The sequence below is a fragment of the Rhinatrema bivittatum genome, chromosome 3, assembly GCF_901001135.1.
Source record: "Rhinatrema bivittatum chromosome 3, aRhiBiv1.1, whole genome shotgun sequence".
In the NCBI taxonomy this organism is placed as follows: Eukaryota; Metazoa; Chordata; class Amphibia; order Gymnophiona; family Rhinatrematidae; genus Rhinatrema; species Rhinatrema bivittatum.
Window position 1 is genome coordinate 212,307,427 of NC_042617.1, and position 17,249 is coordinate 212,324,675.

The 17,249-nt window shown below is 41.4% G+C and overlaps 1 protein-coding gene across 7 annotated transcripts in view; it reads right to left on the reverse strand.

Moving 5' to 3' along the window:
- MAP3K4 (mitogen-activated protein kinase kinase kinase 4) overlaps window positions 1-17,249 on the reverse strand; it is a 464,119-nt gene that overhangs the window by 206,066 nt on the left and 240,804 nt on the right. For all 7 annotated transcript variants that reach the window (XM_029594154.1, XM_029594153.1, XM_029594149.1 and 4 more), the window contains 2 exons: window positions 14,007-14,164; window positions 7,682-7,798 (listed from right to left, as the gene is read on the reverse strand). In XM_029594154.1, coding sequence (XP_029450014.1) covers window positions 7,682-7,798; window positions 14,007-14,164 — 275 coding nt within the window. The remainder of the gene's footprint in view (window positions 1-7,681; window positions 7,799-14,006; window positions 14,165-17,249) is intronic.

Here is a 17,249-nt window from a genome sequence, read left to right on the forward strand (position 1 = left end):
AAGATGAGGAAAACGTCCTGGAAGACAGACTGAGACAGATCCTGGAACCCCACAAAGGGTCCCTGGACCAGGCAGCAGCAAACCAGATATTTCATAAGAGGGTCACACACATGGTGGATCTGTTTGCATCTACTCAGAACAGGAAGGTCCCACCCATCAGGATGTCACCTTCAGTTAAGGTTGATAATACTGATAAAAAATACTGTTCTTATTAGGACAGCAAACTGAGCCCAAAATAACACTGGAACCAGCAAGCTTATGTTTAATTAGGATGAATCCACCCTTATTATCTTTCATTAGCTTTATCAACCAATAGGGGAAAATTGTTTTTAAACACAATACCAACACCTCTTTTTCCATAGCTGGAAAAATGTGGGAGCCCGTGTGACTGACGGAGTGATTCCAATTAAAGCCTAGCAAATTTTATACATAAGATGATTGATCATGTTTCATTTTCCTGATAGCTCAGAAATACATTCCATCTGAAATAAAGTATCCTGTCTGGCTTAATCACTTAGAGAGCAATGTTCAGCGCCACTTGGCCACATAGGTATTGGGACGGAGCCTACCCTGCATCCCCTCAGTATTCGTCTGTCTCCAGACGATGCAGACAGCTGAACCTGTGGTTCCCCTTCTTAGCTCCTTATCTTGGGGAGGAGAAATAGCCTAGTGGTTAGAGCAGTGGACTGTGAACCAGGAGACCAGAGTTCGAGTTCTGCTGTTGCTCCTTGTGACCTTGGGCAAGTCATTTTACCCTCCATTGCCTCAGGTACAAAAACTTAGATTGTAAGCCCTCTGGGGATAGAGAAATACCTACAGTACCTGAATGTAAACCGGTGTGATATCTCAATTGAGATCGAATGTCGGTATATAAAAACAACAAATAAATAATTAATAATAAAATAATAAAATACATTGAATTACTTAAAAATAAAATCTAAATGTAAAATTTATAAAAGAAACCTAAAAACATAAAACATAACTAATAGTATAGAGTACACAATAAATACTAAAATCCTAATTAGAAATAAAAAAAAACAACAAATGACTACTCTAAGAATCTCCTTTCACATTGGTAAAGGCCTGTGTGTATAAGCCAGGTTTTCAAATCCTTTTTAAATTGCCTGTGGTCTTGTTGTAGTCAGTTTCAAGGGCATGGCATTCCAGAGTTTTGACCCCCGCGAGTGAAGTGCTCTGACTCTGACCTGAGTAGGATGTGCTTTTACTGATGGTATTAACAGCATGGGATTTCCATTTTCTTTCAGTCTCTCCACTGAGCTGACTGTGATTAGATATCCCAGGGGCATAAGGTGGAGTTAGAGGTAGAGTGAGGTTTTAGTTTGAGTTAGGTTTTGAGAAATAATGAGCTGGTTTTTTTTTTTTCATTTCTCCCTTCTGAGTTGGGCCCACTACCCAACTTGATTTTTTTTTTTTTTTTTTGCATTCAGAGGAAGATCCCTTCTTAGTTCACTTCCTGGCTGAAAGGGCCTGCCTCCCTTTTGTAGAGAGTGAAGGCTTTTGTGATTTTGGTTCCTTTTTTTTCTTAGTCGGTCCTTTGGAAAGGAGCAACCCCTCCAATCCTGAGAGCAGGGGATGGAGACCTGTTAGCAACCCCCCTACTTCCTAGAGGAAGCAAGACCAGTGACAGCACTACCCAGTGCGAGATATTTTAGATAGAGACTTTTGGATTTTTTTCCCCATTTTGTTAGTGTGGAAGTTTTTCCCACCTCTATGTACAACCTGGTGAAGGAGACAGAGAGCTGTGAGCTGAACTGGAACATCCCAGAGAGGCTCATCAAGGTTGTAACATCAAGCCTTGGGAGATTCCCAATTGGATCTCCATCCCAATGGGATCAGGACACAGGCTGAGGGCATCAGACCGAACTTTACACTTAGGTAGGTGTAAGGCTCCCCCATAGGATTCCCCTCTACAAGGCTGTTGCACAGATGAGTAGGCAGTGGCGAGCTCCCTCCCAGGTGCTGGAGAGATGGACACCAGGACACCAGCACCCCAGCAGAGAGACCGTGCAAATAATTCAACTGTACAGTTTCATTTGTTGAATGTTTGTGGGACAATGATTGACCTTTTGGAAATAATCAGTGAATATGATTTGAACACCCAGTCTGCATCCAGTCTGTCTGTCCCTAAAGAGGAGACCTCACCAGAAAGACAAATATCAGGAGGGCACTCCAATACCTGAACTACAGATGATTTCCTCTTCCCCCACAGAAAGAACTCACTACTTGGGAGTGCAAAATGGAGAAGGATGGCATGATCAGCCTTGAATAACAAATACTTTTATGGCCCTAGGGAAAACAGCACACCTGAAACAAAAGGTTACATCTGTTATTGAAATGAAACTGCCTTAATGGCTCTCTCAGATGATTTACTCTGTGAATAGGACTGAGCTACTTATTCTTTGTTGGTACTTCTAAGTTCTCCGCTCAATAGCAGATCAATCCAGATATGTTCAAGAAATGTGCATTGAGAATGTTGCCTGGAGAAGATTTACCTCTTTTTTGGGCAACAGGAATCAGATGATAGCTGTACAGGGATACATTTTCCAATCCTAGACCAGTGATTTTGGCGTTTCACTTTTCCTTGGTTCTTTTCAATGTATTCATCAGGAAGGTTGATTCAAAGCTTTGGTATAAAGTACTTATTTTATGCAAATAAAATCCAACTGTGTATAACTTTGGGGGACAAGAGGGTTAACTACTCTGCACAGCTTCTCAAACTTCATTACTGTTATTATGTCCTGGATGATTACAAATATGCTATTCCTAAATTCATCCAAAACAGAAGCGACTCACTTCTCTCAGACTCGGGAAACCAAAGTTACTGGTAATGGAGAAATAGTAACTGTGAGAAAAAAGGTGCAGAATGTAGGTGTTTTGCTGGATGAAAAAAAAAACTTAATTTATCATCTCATATTTGTTGTTCAAGCTCTCATTTTGACAAGTTTAGATTATTGTATTATATTCTATCTTGGGCTCCCTGCGTCAACGCTAAAAACTGTGCAAGTAGTCCAAAATATATAGCCACTCAGATCTTGACAGATACAGGTTTTGTCCTTTGTTCATATGGCTTTGAATAATGGTCTGTTTGCTTGTCTAAGCACGATATTAAAGCCATATGAGCCTACTCGATTACAGAGGTCTGTGGGGCAAAATCTTTTAGATCTTTTTTCAAAGACAGTTCAGTTAGTTGAGTCTTGCAGTAGAATGCTTTCTGTGGATGGCCCTGTGTGGTGGAACACCATTCCAAAAGGATTAAGAGCTGAGCTTTTGGTAAAAATTAAAGTTGGTACTATCTGCACAAAAATTGGGCCCTGAATCTGCTGATCTTTGAGGACATTAGTCCAAGATGATGATGGCCCCTATCAACTCAGGCATCCTCCTTCTGTAGTTTTGTTACGTTTTTGGTTCTCTCTAATTTTTTTATGAATGTTTTTGTTACCTAAAATGGTAGATAAGTGGTCTATAAATTTCTTAAATAACTATTTGCTCTCAGAGACAGATTTAGGAGTTTGGCACACCTAGGCACTGTTGCTACTATTGTGCCCTCTCCCCCTCACCCTGGGTAAGGTCAGACAACAGTGAGCAGGAAGTATACGGCAGAGTCCCACAATTTCCTGTGGCAGCTCAGGCACAGATTCTGTGGCAAAAACCTGGAAAAATCTGAAGAACATTGACAAACATTTCCATATTTCATTATAAAAACTAATTTTCCAACCTTGTTTGTGTGTGTATAATTTTATTGGGTGAGGAAAAAGGGATCTTAAGTATTAGTACAGGAAGGAGATCTCAGGGATGGGCAGAAGAAGGGAAGAAGAAAGAAGGAGGACTAGCAATGGGGTGAGAAGGTGAAAGGACTGGGGGATAAGAGGGAGGATTATGAGAAGGAAAGAGGACTGAGGATGGGAGAGGAGAGATAGAAAGCACTGAGAATGGGGAGGATGAGAGAGAAGGAAAATTGAGGAAAGGGGAAAAATCAGGAAACTGGGATGGGAGAAAAAGAGGGAAAAGGAGGGTAGTTCTGGGATTGAGAAAGGGGGAAAAGGAATAGGAAATGTTAAGGGGTGGGGTCCGGGATCGGGAAAGAAGTCAGATTCCAGGATCTAGGGGATAAAACCTGAGATTGAGGGAAAGAAAACCTCAATTTTAGTGGGTAGGGGAGGAGGAAGGCGATGAGGTAGGTATACCTACTGTGCTCTGGGGTCCTGCTCCTATTTCCAACTCCTTTCTAACCTCTCAATCTGGCACACACACTTTCCCCTTCCCCCCATCTGATCCACACTCATCCAATTGCTCTTCTCATCCCCAATGGAGAAATTACTACTAACCTGATAATTTCATTTTCCTTAGTGTAGACAGACCCAGGACCAATGGGTTATGCATCTCTGCCAGCAGATGGAGGCTGAGCAAGCTGCAGTGACATCAGCCCACCAGTATTCTCTTTGAAAGCATCTGTGAACAGACTAGCAAAATACTTGATTAAAAACAGTCAGTCATCACTGTACTCAACCAAAAGGAAACACTGAACTCAGCTAATGAATGCATGTACCCCAATCTAGGCACCGTATGAACACTTACCAATAAATCCTTGGAACGCATAGCCCCACAGGAGAACCATTAAACCACCATGCAGCAGCCAAGGGTGGGAAGCCAAGTCCATCTGTCTACACTAAGGAAAACAAAATTATCAGGTAAGTAGTCATTTCTCCTTTCCTAGCGTGTAGACAGATGGATTCAGGACCAGTGAGATGTATCCAAGCTGCTACTGACTAGGCTGGGAGGCTATCCACAGTTCAGTCAACAACGCATGTGCAAACACTGTGCCCTCCCAGGCCTGCACATACAGACGATAATACCTGGAAAAAGTGTGTAAGAAGGACAACATCACAGCTCGGAAAATGTCGACAGGAGAAACAATCTAACCTCTGCCCATGACACTGCCTGAGCCTTAGTGGAATGAGCTCTAACCTGAGTAGCAATGGCTTTTCAGCCTCCACATATGCAGCCACAACTACCTCCTTAATCCAGTGAGCTATTGTAGCCCACGAAGCTGATTCGCCATGCTTCCTTCCACCATGAAGGACAAAACAGGCAATCCATCTTTCGGAAAGGTTTAGAAACCTACAGATACTGCACGACATATGTCTCTTGACATCCAAGGACGCAATAGGCAATACTCTTCCACAATCTTTTCCCTATCCAATGATGACAAGGAAATGGACTGATTCAAGTGAAAATCAGAGTCCACTTTAGGCAAGAAAGAGGGAACAGTATGCAGTTGTATTGCTCCTGGAGTCACCTGAAGAAATGGCTCCCGGCAAGTCAAGGCCTGCAGCTTGGAAATCCGGCATGCAGAACATATATCACCACCAGAAACACTGTTTTCAAGTTCAATAGCCACAAGGAAAGGCTACGCAGCGGTCGAAACATAGGACCTGCCAAGAAATCCAACACCAGGTTAGGACTCCAAAGGGAACTGGTAACAGAGAGGACAAAGATGATTCACTCCCTTCAAGAAACAAGCCACATCAGGATGAGACGATAAGGATTCACCATTGACCTGGCCTCTGAAACAGACTAGAGCCGCAACCTGTACTTTCAAGGGATTAAGGGCCAACCGCTTATTTAACCCATCCTGAAAAATTCCAAAATGAACGGGATCTTCACTGAACGAGGAAGAACACCTCAATCCTCACACCAAGCCTCAAACACTCACCAAACCCGCACTAAGTAATGGAAGTTGAGAACTTCTGAGCATGTAGCAAGATGGCAATCAATGCAGAAGTATAATCACACTTCAACAATATGTCTAAGAAAAAAAGTGTTTAAAAAATTTCAGACAAGTATTTGCAATTGTGGCAGCACAGAGCAGGGAGTATGATTACTGAATGATTACTAACAGCATGGAGAACACAATCACAAGTAATCATCTCGTTTTATTGGGTATAAGCTGTTAATATTTCCATAGCATTTTCTGGTATAAACCTTTCAGGGGAGGTAAAGGAAGGTTGGATGGGAGGGATGTTGAGTTCACAAATGTTTCAAAGAAGTTTCTTTTTTTTGGCATGATGCTGGGAAGAGTCAACCAGCTATCATGACTTACAGTCTTTCTAAAATAAAAACGATTTGAGCTTAAAAACAAATAGGAGAAATTTTATTGTTACTCAATGCGTAATTAAACTGGAGAGCTCCTTGCCAGAGGATATAGTAGAAGCTGATAAAGTCATTGGATTTAAAAAAGTTTTGGTTAAGTTCCTGGAGGAAAAACCTAAGGTGGACTTGGGGGAAATCCAATGTTTATCCCTAGGATAAGCAGCATGGACTCTATCCATCCCTTGGGATCCTTCCAGATACTTAAGACCTAGATTGGCCATTGTTGATTACTTTTGCTCTGATCAGATATGGCAAAACCTTATGTTCAGCAAAGTCTGAAGTTAACAGCTGTATATTTCCACCCTCTGCCCAGGTCCTGTGCTCAGACAGCAGGGCTGTAAGAAATGGAGGCTTCTGGAATGGAGTGATCACCAATATTCCAAGAGCACTAACAGCCAGCTTTTCCCAAAGGCATATCTCTGTATGCTTGCTTTTATTTATCTTGCTCTATCCTTTTGTTTGTCTGTTTTTGGTTTGTTGGGGGTTTTTTTTGCTGTCTGGTTCTTCTTTAACAGCTCTCCCCTACCTCTGCCTCCAAGCTAGCTCCCTCTCTGCAGCCTGGGGATAAACACAGGGCCATATCTACTCCTCCTCTTCATGGCCCAGCAGCACAGGCTTCACTACTTTCTCTCCCAGTGATGAATCTAAAGGCACTAGGAGTTAAAGTGTAGCAGCCTGGTTAACCAAATGCCCAGGGTTCTTTTAGCCTTTTATGTGTATAGACAGATAAAGTCTTCCTTTACTGATTTAAGGGATCAGAAATATGACTGCATTTCAGTTAATGAGACGTCTAATTTCTTCTGAAAACAGACAGACATATGGCCAGAGCTAGAAACAAGGGGGCTGAAAACTTTGATTGTGGTACTCAAGCTTGAAGCACTACTATATGCTAGTACTTCTTTAGCTGCTCCTCCACTTGCCTCCTGCAAGCTTCCTTTCTAAGCAGGAAGCAAGTGTTTTCAGAGAAGGTGAGGGGATCGGGAGCATTATAGCCCTCACTTGCTCCCCGCACTGCCAGCTCTGCTCTGCCCATGGCATAGGAACCTGGGGAAGAGGAACAAAGATGAGGAGGAACACAGGGGAAATCTAACATGGGAAAAAGGAGAAATGCTAGAGGGAGGAAGGGAGAGCAGGGTAGAGAAGATATAAATTGAAATCTTTCATTTCCTAAAACTTCCTGCTTGCACTTAGGAATTTCTCATATTTTTCCAATCTGGACATTATATACTTCTGTATATTCAGCTTGTCCTGTTTCCCTAATTGACCTGAAGAAACACCAACACTTTTTTTTTTTTTAAACACAGCTTGTCTACAAATAAAATTCCTCTTGCATAAGAAATGTACAGCCTGTATATGCTCTATAAAATGAAAGTCAATTAGCCATGATGCATACAAAAAAATATGTATCGCTAATTACAAACTGTAATTTTATGAAGCTTTTGACTTTTATCATCTCTGAACAGATTTACATGCCCTAGGCTAAGGAGAAGCATCCAAAGCAACTGCTTACCTGATTTCATCCGAGGCAGAACTATCATCAGCGCTGGCCCAGAATTCATCACAGCTGTCCTGCAGGCTGGAGTCTAAAAATTTCCCAGTGGATTTCAGCAGCATTCCAGCAATATCACTACACACAAAGCCAAATGAGCAGGGAAAAAAAAAAAGGCTTCAATTGATCAAGTTGGCTTATCAATTTTTCCATGAACAGTCCACACACTTCATTAGTGAACATGTAGTATACATATCTATAAGAAATTCCACTGCAGATGCAATATCGGGCGCTGAGCTCATTACGTCGCTAAACGCGCAGCTGGACATGCGTTTTGGATGCACTACACATACACCCAATGCAATATCGGGAGTGGTGTATCCAAAACATGCATTCATATAGGCGCATAGCTAATAGCACTTATCACGTGCAAATGCCATGTTGATGAGGCTATTAGTTAGTACCAGGAGGAACCACACAAAGCTGCAACATGAAAAAAAAATTCTTGACAGCGGTCAGGTTAGGAAAAGGGAAGCTCAATTTACGAGCTCGGAAAATTGAGCGTACATTTTCCTTACCTACACACAGCCACTTCTCCTGGACACTCGATGCTATGGTTGCACTAGGGACGCACAATTTATCCATTGTGTCCCCCTTTTAGCACACCATCTCATTTGAGTATTACATCAAGGGCTCTAAAGAGGGGGATGCGCGTGAGTTCAAAAAATGTGCGTCCAGATTGAATGCACATTTTTTGAACACATGATATTGCATTAGCTCCTAAATATTCCCTGAAATCTCATTTGAAGTTTGAATTGCATAACTTTCTTACACTTTTGCAAAAGAGAAGAGTATTTGTCAAAGCAGAATACGATACCGTGACTATGTTGTCAATGATGTGATATAGATCCAGCAAGGATCCTTTCACAGCTTCAAAATAAAGATAGAAAATATTGCTTGTATATGAGGTGTCACAGACTCACACCCACATCATAGTTCTAGTAGAGACAGAAGCAGTTTTACATTGTTCTATCCTGGTCTACAAACAGATTTTGAGGAAAGTGGAATTAAAATAAAAGCAAAATTACCAACTTTGGAAATAAAGGGTTTTTTTTATTTTTTATTTTGTGTGTATATATACACACACACAAATACATATACATTTTAAAGTAATTATGTATTTTCTACATTTACTGTTTAAAAAAAATCTTTCTGCTAGCAAAATAGAGGAAGTTTCTAAGCTAATGAATAGTAGTCTATCCAGTGCCTTTACAAAATCAAACTACAATGTGTTTTCACAAAAATTATTTCTGGCAACTTTCTCCAAGAGGTCTCTCTTTTTTACCCTTAGCAATCAGACTTCTATCAGGTATTTAACGTTTGCTCTATTTTTCCAGTTTGATTTTTTTAACGTCCCTTTTAGCAATGTAGTAATCACATGTGGCACGTCATTTAAACATAAATGACGGCAGAAAAGGAACAGATGGTCCATCCAGTCTGCGCAGCAAGCTTATGGTAGTATCTGCTGCGCTCTGCAGGTTACCTCTATGCTTATCAGTTTCCCAGACCGTAATCATCAGGGCTCTTATTGGCTGCTATTTGAATCCAATTCCCTGTTACCCCCATGTTTATCAACTTCCCAGACTGTAAAAGTCAGGGCCCTTGGTTGCTGTTTAAATCCAGTTCTCTATTACTCCTTGCCATTGAAGCAGAGAGCAATGTTGGAGATGCATCGAATTATCAGGCTTATTGGTTTTGCTTATTGCTCCAACTTTGCTTAGTTCTAAATTTCATTCAACTTTCCAAAAAATACTGACAGGGCACATGACATGACTGCAAGCCTTTGAATGAGCCAAGAACTTTCTTACTCTGCACACCTTACAAAGGGGCCAAGGAAATAAGGTGTGCTGAAGTTGCCGCAGGTTTGTATGTGCATTTTCCCGCGCAAAGTCCTATACGGGGATAAAATAAGGGTTTTGTGCGTGGGGGAAAAAAGCGCGTATGAACACGCTCATGGACCTGCGGTCTTTCCTGCACGAATGCATGCTAACAGCATGCAAAGGAGGTGATTAGCTAATCATAGGAGCCATGCCAATGCTGATTTTTTAATGTGGGGTTTTTTTTTACCACTGACTTGGAGGCCTATGTCGGCGTCTGAGCATCCGGAAAACCACCTAGCTGAGCGTCTATCTTGGCTTCCAAGTGGCCAGCTTAGCTAGGCGCCTTTCTGGGCACCCGATCGTGCAGATATGCGAGCAACTAAGCGCCTAGCTGAATGCCCAAACGGCAAGGTACGCTAGGTGCCTTTCTGGGCACCCGATCATGCAGATTTTTCTGCCACGATAAGCAGCCTGGTTAAGTGCTTATCTCGGTTTCTGAATAGTCAGCTTTTCATGGCGTCTGAAGTAGGCGCTTCCTTGGGCACACAGATACAAAGCCAGAAGAGCGGCAAGATTGTTGTGAATTATCACCCATGAAAATATTTGCCATGTTTTCTGCAGCACAGTTAATTGAAATATTAAAAATACTTTCCAGGGTCATACTTTCACTTAATAGGGAGACCCGTTCGCTCGCTCACTCACTTTTATGTGCAGATTATTGGTGCAGGTTTTGAGTGCGGCTGCAACCATTTATTACATAGGCCCTTACCACTTAGGTACGCGCAATTTTCCATACGTGTGTGATTTCTGTACACAAATCATTTGCATAATTTATTTTTTTACATCCCGCGGAAGCAGCAGCTTCAGCCGCACACGGTGTTCAAAACCCGCGCACATAATGAGTGCCTGTTTTGCCGCGGGTTTAATTATATAGGCCCCAAGGAAAGGTCTATTTTTAGTTGACAAATGGGAGAGTAGTACAGGGAAGGTCATTTTTGGATCCTGAATTTCATAATCCAAGTATTTTCAGATGTGTTTCAATTTTTTGCCAATATAAACAAAAATATATAATTTAAAAATCCAAACTCCACAATCACATTATCCTAACTCTTGGCCTACTGAACCACCAGTGAGTTGTTTTTTTTTTTTTTTTGAACAGCTGATAGCTTTGAGGAGCTAATTTAGAAAGTAATACCCCTGAAATAAACAAAGCTTGAAAGTCTATGTTCCTATAAAGGTCAGTTGAGAAGAGGGCCCTCACAGCCAGAATACAATCAATACATTTGCATAGGACAACTTCTGGGAATCCAAAGAGCATGTGGATAGGGATTAGAAGGCAGAGCAGGCTGCTGCTCATCTCTGGCAGCTGACTGGTTTCTCTCTGCTCAGGAGACCCATCAAATGGGTCTCCTGAGCAGAGGAAGAGGCAGCAGCCATGTGCTCAAGTTACTGCTTCTGGCACACAGAGGAGGAAAGACAGAAAGCAGAGAAAAGAGGAGGAAGTCTAGCAGAGAGAAGGAAATGGGAGTGAGAGGAGTGGATGGAGTACAACAAAAAAGAGGACAGAAGACTGAGTGAGCACAGAAGGGGGTAGGGGAGAGGTTATCAAAGAGATAAAATGCTGGTCTGACAAATCTACCTCCTGTGGATATTTATTTCTTAAAAATGTATTAACTGCCTACATTTATTTCTTGAGTTTTATATACTGTCATTCGATGAAGCCATCACAACGGTTTACAAGATTCAAAAGGTATTTTCTTAACAATTGTGAATTAAGGGTATAACAGGATACATAATATAAACGTAAAGTTAACCTTTTTTATAGTCCAGAAAAAATTCATTTTTGAATGAAAAGGGTTTGCTTGGTGCTGGTTGATGACAAGTTTTTTTTGTGGACTCGGTTGGTAATTCTGTTGGGTGTTTGGATGTTGTGATGCTTGATTGTCAATGTAGACTTTGTAAAACAGCCACGTATTTAGATCTTTTTTGAATGTTTTGAGGTTAGGTTGGGTTCTTAAATCTTGGCGGCTTACACAGTTAATAAAAATTTAAAGCAGCGTCACAATTACATAGGTGATTTATAAACTGTAATAAACACCATGTAATAATGTTTATTTAACCCCAATTTGCAAAGTGTTAGTTGGTATGGACGTAGAGTATAGAATATTTAAAGGCAATATTCAATCCTTCATACCTATTAAAGGATTCCATACAGATACTTTAAACAGAATTGTAGATAGCTTCAAGAAGTTGAAGATCTGACTCTATAGCAATAAGCTGTCTTTGAATATGAGGAAGATATTTTATGTTCAAACACTTTTTTATTGAGCAAAAAAAAACAAGAAGCACTGTAATACAACGATACTACGAGCCCGGTGGGCTGTAACTCTGAGCCCCCGGGCCCTAATACAAACAATGGGCTCTTTTTCACAACATTCCCCCCCCCCCCCCCCCCCCCTTTGTGACTCGATAATGAGGAAGATATTTTATATCTGGCACAATACCCAATGGATGATTTCCCTAAAAAAATGTATGTTCAAGGGGTAAGCATTCCTATTGCGGGACAGGTATGAAATTTAGGAGATGTGATGGACACAAGGCTATCCTTAAAACCTCTCATAAAGCAAGTCGTCAAAAACTCTTATAAACTGCAAATGTTGAGAAGACTCTGCCCTTACTTGTGGAAGGAAGACATTAAGACCACCATACACTCAGTGATTACCTAGACTATTGTAGTGTTTTGTACCTTGGGCTCCTAATGTGACAATGTGAGCACTTCATTGTGTTCAAAACTCTGCTGCATGAATCACTGCAGTGGTATCACAGTTCCAGCATATCACACCAGTTTTGATTAAACATCATTGGTTGCCAATAAATTGGAGAGTGCATTTTAGAGTTTTAATGCCGGCCTATAAGGGTTTAAACAGGCTAGCACTACTCCGCTTTAACGCGATAAAAATATGTCGACCAGTGTGTACATTAAAATCCTCTTTCCAGTTACTCCTTGATGTTCCATCTTTCAAGTTGGTACAGCTAGACGAATCACGAGAATGACTGTTCTATATATATAGTCCACAATTATGGAATATGTTGTCACATATTCCATAATTGTGGCAACACACATATACATATATAATATATATATTATATATACATACACATATATACACACAGTCCACAATTATGGAATGTGTTGACACAGGAACTAAAGGGAGACGTGGTAATTAAAAAAAATTTAGGAAATGTTTAAAGCTTGGTTATTTAAGCAGGTTGTTATCCTTTAAATCAAAATCACTAAGAAATAATAGCACATAAGGATACGGGCTGGCTACTGCGCCATGTAATCACTTAAGATGTAGCCGACTCCAGTGGATGTGCTTTTAATTTTTGTATGCCTGTTTTTTTATTACATGATATCTAAATTAATTTCATTTATGTTTGTTTATTTATTTAACGGCTTTTTTTATACCGACATTAAAATACACATCAAATCGGTTTGCATAATAACAAAAAGGTGGAAAATACAAATAACAGGGGGAGGGGAGAACCCCAAAACTAAAGAGAAGGAGAGAAGCGAAAGGAGCAGTAACAAAAGTTAACTAAAAATGATACAATATATACAAGAGTTACGAGATAGCGGGGGGTCATGGGAGAAAGTTGTAAGTGTACAGGATATTCAAGGGTTACAGAATACAGGGGTACAGGGAGGTCATAGGAGTTAGTCCGGGAATGCTTGATGGAAAAGCCAGGTCTTTAGCAATTTTCTAAATTTAGAGGAGCAGGGTTATTGTTATGTAATTGTGACGCCTTAAATTTTTATGGCTGTTGTCATAGCTAACCTTGCTTTTTATAAAGGTCAGCTATGTCATCAGCCATAGTAAAATCATCTCCTGGAAACAAAGTGCTTCTAAACATTCCATATAATTCACCATTTATGAACAGATTTATCAATTATCAGATACTACATATTTAAACTCTGCATTATTCTGCTGTAAAGTGCTACCTCAAACATCACTTCAGAGCACAAAAAAGGGTTTCAATAGAAGAGCTGGGGCAGTACTTCTCACAGAGGAATAAACCTGCCAGCTGCATGGTTTTGCAGTAGCACTTGGCCGCAGGGCACTCTGATTCAAGTCTCCTATATACTGGTGCCAGGAAATTTATACTGGCTGCAGATATCATGTGCCTGAGGCACAATGGACAAGGCACTGAGGGATCAAAGAAACCCATGGATTAGTGGTTTCTGAAGGCACCTTGATAGAAGCAGTGTGTTTTAAAACAGTATATGAATATAGAAAGGGCCGAGGGAGGGAGGGAGGCATTAAGGGGTCCAGTGACAGGACAGGAAATTCTAGTGGCAGGACTGTCCTATCTCTGCTCCATGCAGGAGGGTAGAGAGATGAGATGGCTATGAACCTCTGTCATTAAGTCTCCATTTCATGGTGATATGTAAATATTCTACCTACCAGAACAGTTTGCCAGCCTGAGCTTCTCCTCCTCGAATGTAAGGAGTAATTTCTTTGGTGAAATTCCATTCTTCCTCTAAGAGATTTTTTAGGCTATGAGATGCTTGAGGTAATTGCTGCAACATTTTGATCCAGCTTCGCATGTAATCAAAATAAACCTGCAAGTAAAAAAAAAATTTTTTTTAAATGAAGATGGATTTACATGTGTGCGCAACATGGCAGCTATAGCAAGAACTCCATCCTGGATGATGGATTCATTTTTATGCAATGCTTGCTATAGGTATTAATATATGATATTAGATAAGTGTGTACACACACATATACTCATATAATATATATATATATATATATACACACACATATACATATACACACACACACACACATATGTATCTCAAGTCATTAGTAGGCTGAAAATTAATATATGTAAGATACAGGCATCAAAAATTCCCTGTACGCCTATAATACTCAAATGAACTAACTATTAATACAAATACAGATCAAACATCAGCATGAGTAAAATGTATTTCTATTATAAAAACCGAATAGCAAGTTTGCTTACCGGAAACACTTTTCCATAAATAGTAGGATGAATTAGCCATTATATGTAGTGACATCATCTGGTGGCACCAAATGGACTTCTCTCCAACTAGTAGAGCTTTGAGCTCTACTGAACATGTGTGGGAATTCCTGCCTCATGAGTTATTGCCTCATGAGTCTCCTGAGTCTACACCAGATTTAATCTGGTCATGTAGTCGATTCTCCAAGGAGGTGGGTGGGTATTCCATTGCTAATTCATCCTATCTATGGAAAATATAATTTACATTAACAAACTTGTTTTTTCCGTTTATAAGCAGGCTGAATTCATACCTACTGGAGACATCATGTGCCTGAGGCACAATAGACACGGACAGTCAAAACTAATGGGGAGACCCAAACTGAGGGCTGCAGCACAGCATTTACTTGGAAAGCAACCCGGCCTTCACTGTGGAGAGCAGACTACAGCGAAACCATATTTTGCAAAACTGCTTGCTCAAATTTACTGTTAGTCTTGGAGAGGTTATCAAAACAGTATTGGGATGTAAAGGTATGAACAGAAGACCAAGTTGCAACTTTGCAGATATCTTCATTAGGTACTCCTCGAAGATGAACAATGGAAGCAGCAATGGCTCTCATCTGATTAGGCTTTACGAAGTCTATAACTTGCAGTCCTGCTAAGGTATAGTAATTGTCAATTCACTCAGCCAGCCAGTGAGATGAGGTATGTTTGTTGACCGCTATTCCTAGCCTGTTGGGATCATAAGAGAATAGTTTGGAGGTTTACAATGCAGTTGACTATGTTTCTTGTAATATGCTAAGGCCCTTTTGCAGTCCAGATTATATAGGGCTTTTTCACCTTAAGAACATAAGAAATTGCCATGCTGGTCAGACCAAGGGTCCATCAAGCCCAGCATCCTGTTTCCAACAGAGGCCAAATCAGGCCACAAGAACCTGGCAAGTACCCAAAAACCAAGAAGATCCCATGCTACTGATGCAATTAATAGCAGTGGCTATTCCCTAAGTAAACTTGATTAACAGTTAATGGACTTCTCCTCCAAGAATTTATCCAAACCTTTTTTGAACCCAGCTACACTAACTGCACTAACCATATCCTCTGGCAACAAATTTCAGAGCTTAATTGTGCATTGAGTGAAAAAGAATTTTCTCCGATTAGTCTTAAATGTGTTACTTGCTAACTTCAAGGAATGCCCCCTAGTCCTTCTATTATCCGAAAGCGTAAATAACCGCTTCACATCTACTCATACAAGACCTCTATCACATCCTCCCTCAGCCATCTCTTCTCCAAGCTGAACAGCCCTACCCTCTTCAGCCTTTCCTTATAGGGGAGCTGTTCCATCCCCTTTATCACTTTGATTGCTCTTCTCTGTACTTTCTCCATCGCAACTATATATTTTTTGAGATGCGGCGACCAGAATTGAGCAAATGTTGCTTACCTGTAACAGGTGTTCTCACAGGACAGCAGGATGTTAGTCCTCACATATGGGTGACATCACAGGATGGAGCCCAATCACGGAACACCTCCCGTCAAAGTTTCCAGAACTTCGACTGGCCCCCACTGGGCATGCCCAGCATGGCACCAACCCTGCAGCCAGCAGGGGTCCCCCCTCAGTCGTGTTACAAAGCTACAGGCAGTGCCGAAAAATATAATAAGAAAATGAACCCAACACTGCGGAGTGGCGGGCGGGTTTCGTGAGGACTAACATCCTGCTGTCCTGTGAGAACACCTGTTACAGGGTAAGCAACATTTGCTTTCTCACAGGACAAGCAGGATGGTAGTCCTCACATATTGGTGAGTATCGAGCTGAGGATGTCCGAACATGCACCAAATGTACCCAAAGGCGTGAAACAGGCACAACAACTGGGGTGGAATTTGGGAGAGGGCATCCTGAACCCCACTGGGCAGGCGGAAGGGTGTTGGTACGTCAAGTTGTAAAAAGGTTACGTAATACAGACTGGCCGAAAATGGAAGCTTGTCTTCGGGCTTTGTCTAAGCAATAGTGGGCTGTAAAAGTATGGAGAGAACTCCAGATGGCAGCCCTGCAAACGTCAGGAAGCGGCACCAATCGCAGGTGTGCTACTGAAGTCGCCATGGCCCTTACAGAGTGTGCTTTAACACGGTCTTGAAGTGGAATGCCCGCTTGCTGATAGCAAAAGGAAATGCAGTCCGCCAACCAGGAGGAGAGAGTCTGCTTACCCACAGGCTGTCCCAATTTGTTAGAATGGAAAGAGACAACTGAGTGTTCTTTCTGTGGGCAGCTGTACGGTCTAGGTAGAAAGCTAGAGCCCGTTTACAGTCAAGGGTATGCAGAGCCTGCTCTCCTGGATTGGAATGGGGCCTGGGAAAAAAGGTAGGTAGTATGATGGATTGATTGAGATGAAACTCCGAAACTACCTTAGGTAGGAATTTAGGGTGAGTGTGGAGTATTGCCCGGTCTTGCAGACGTTTAGTGTAAGGCGGATAGGTAACTAGTGCCTGTAACTCACTAACTCTTCGGGAGGAAGTGATTGCCAAGAGGAAAATCACTTTCCATGTTAGATGGCGAAGATCGCAGGAATGAAGAGGCTCGAATGGTGGTTTCATGAGCCGACCCAAAACTAGGTTGAGGTCCCAAGAAGGGGCCGGAGGACGCAGTGGAGGTTTGAGGTGAAGCAAGCCCTTCAGAAATCGTGTGACAAGGGGTC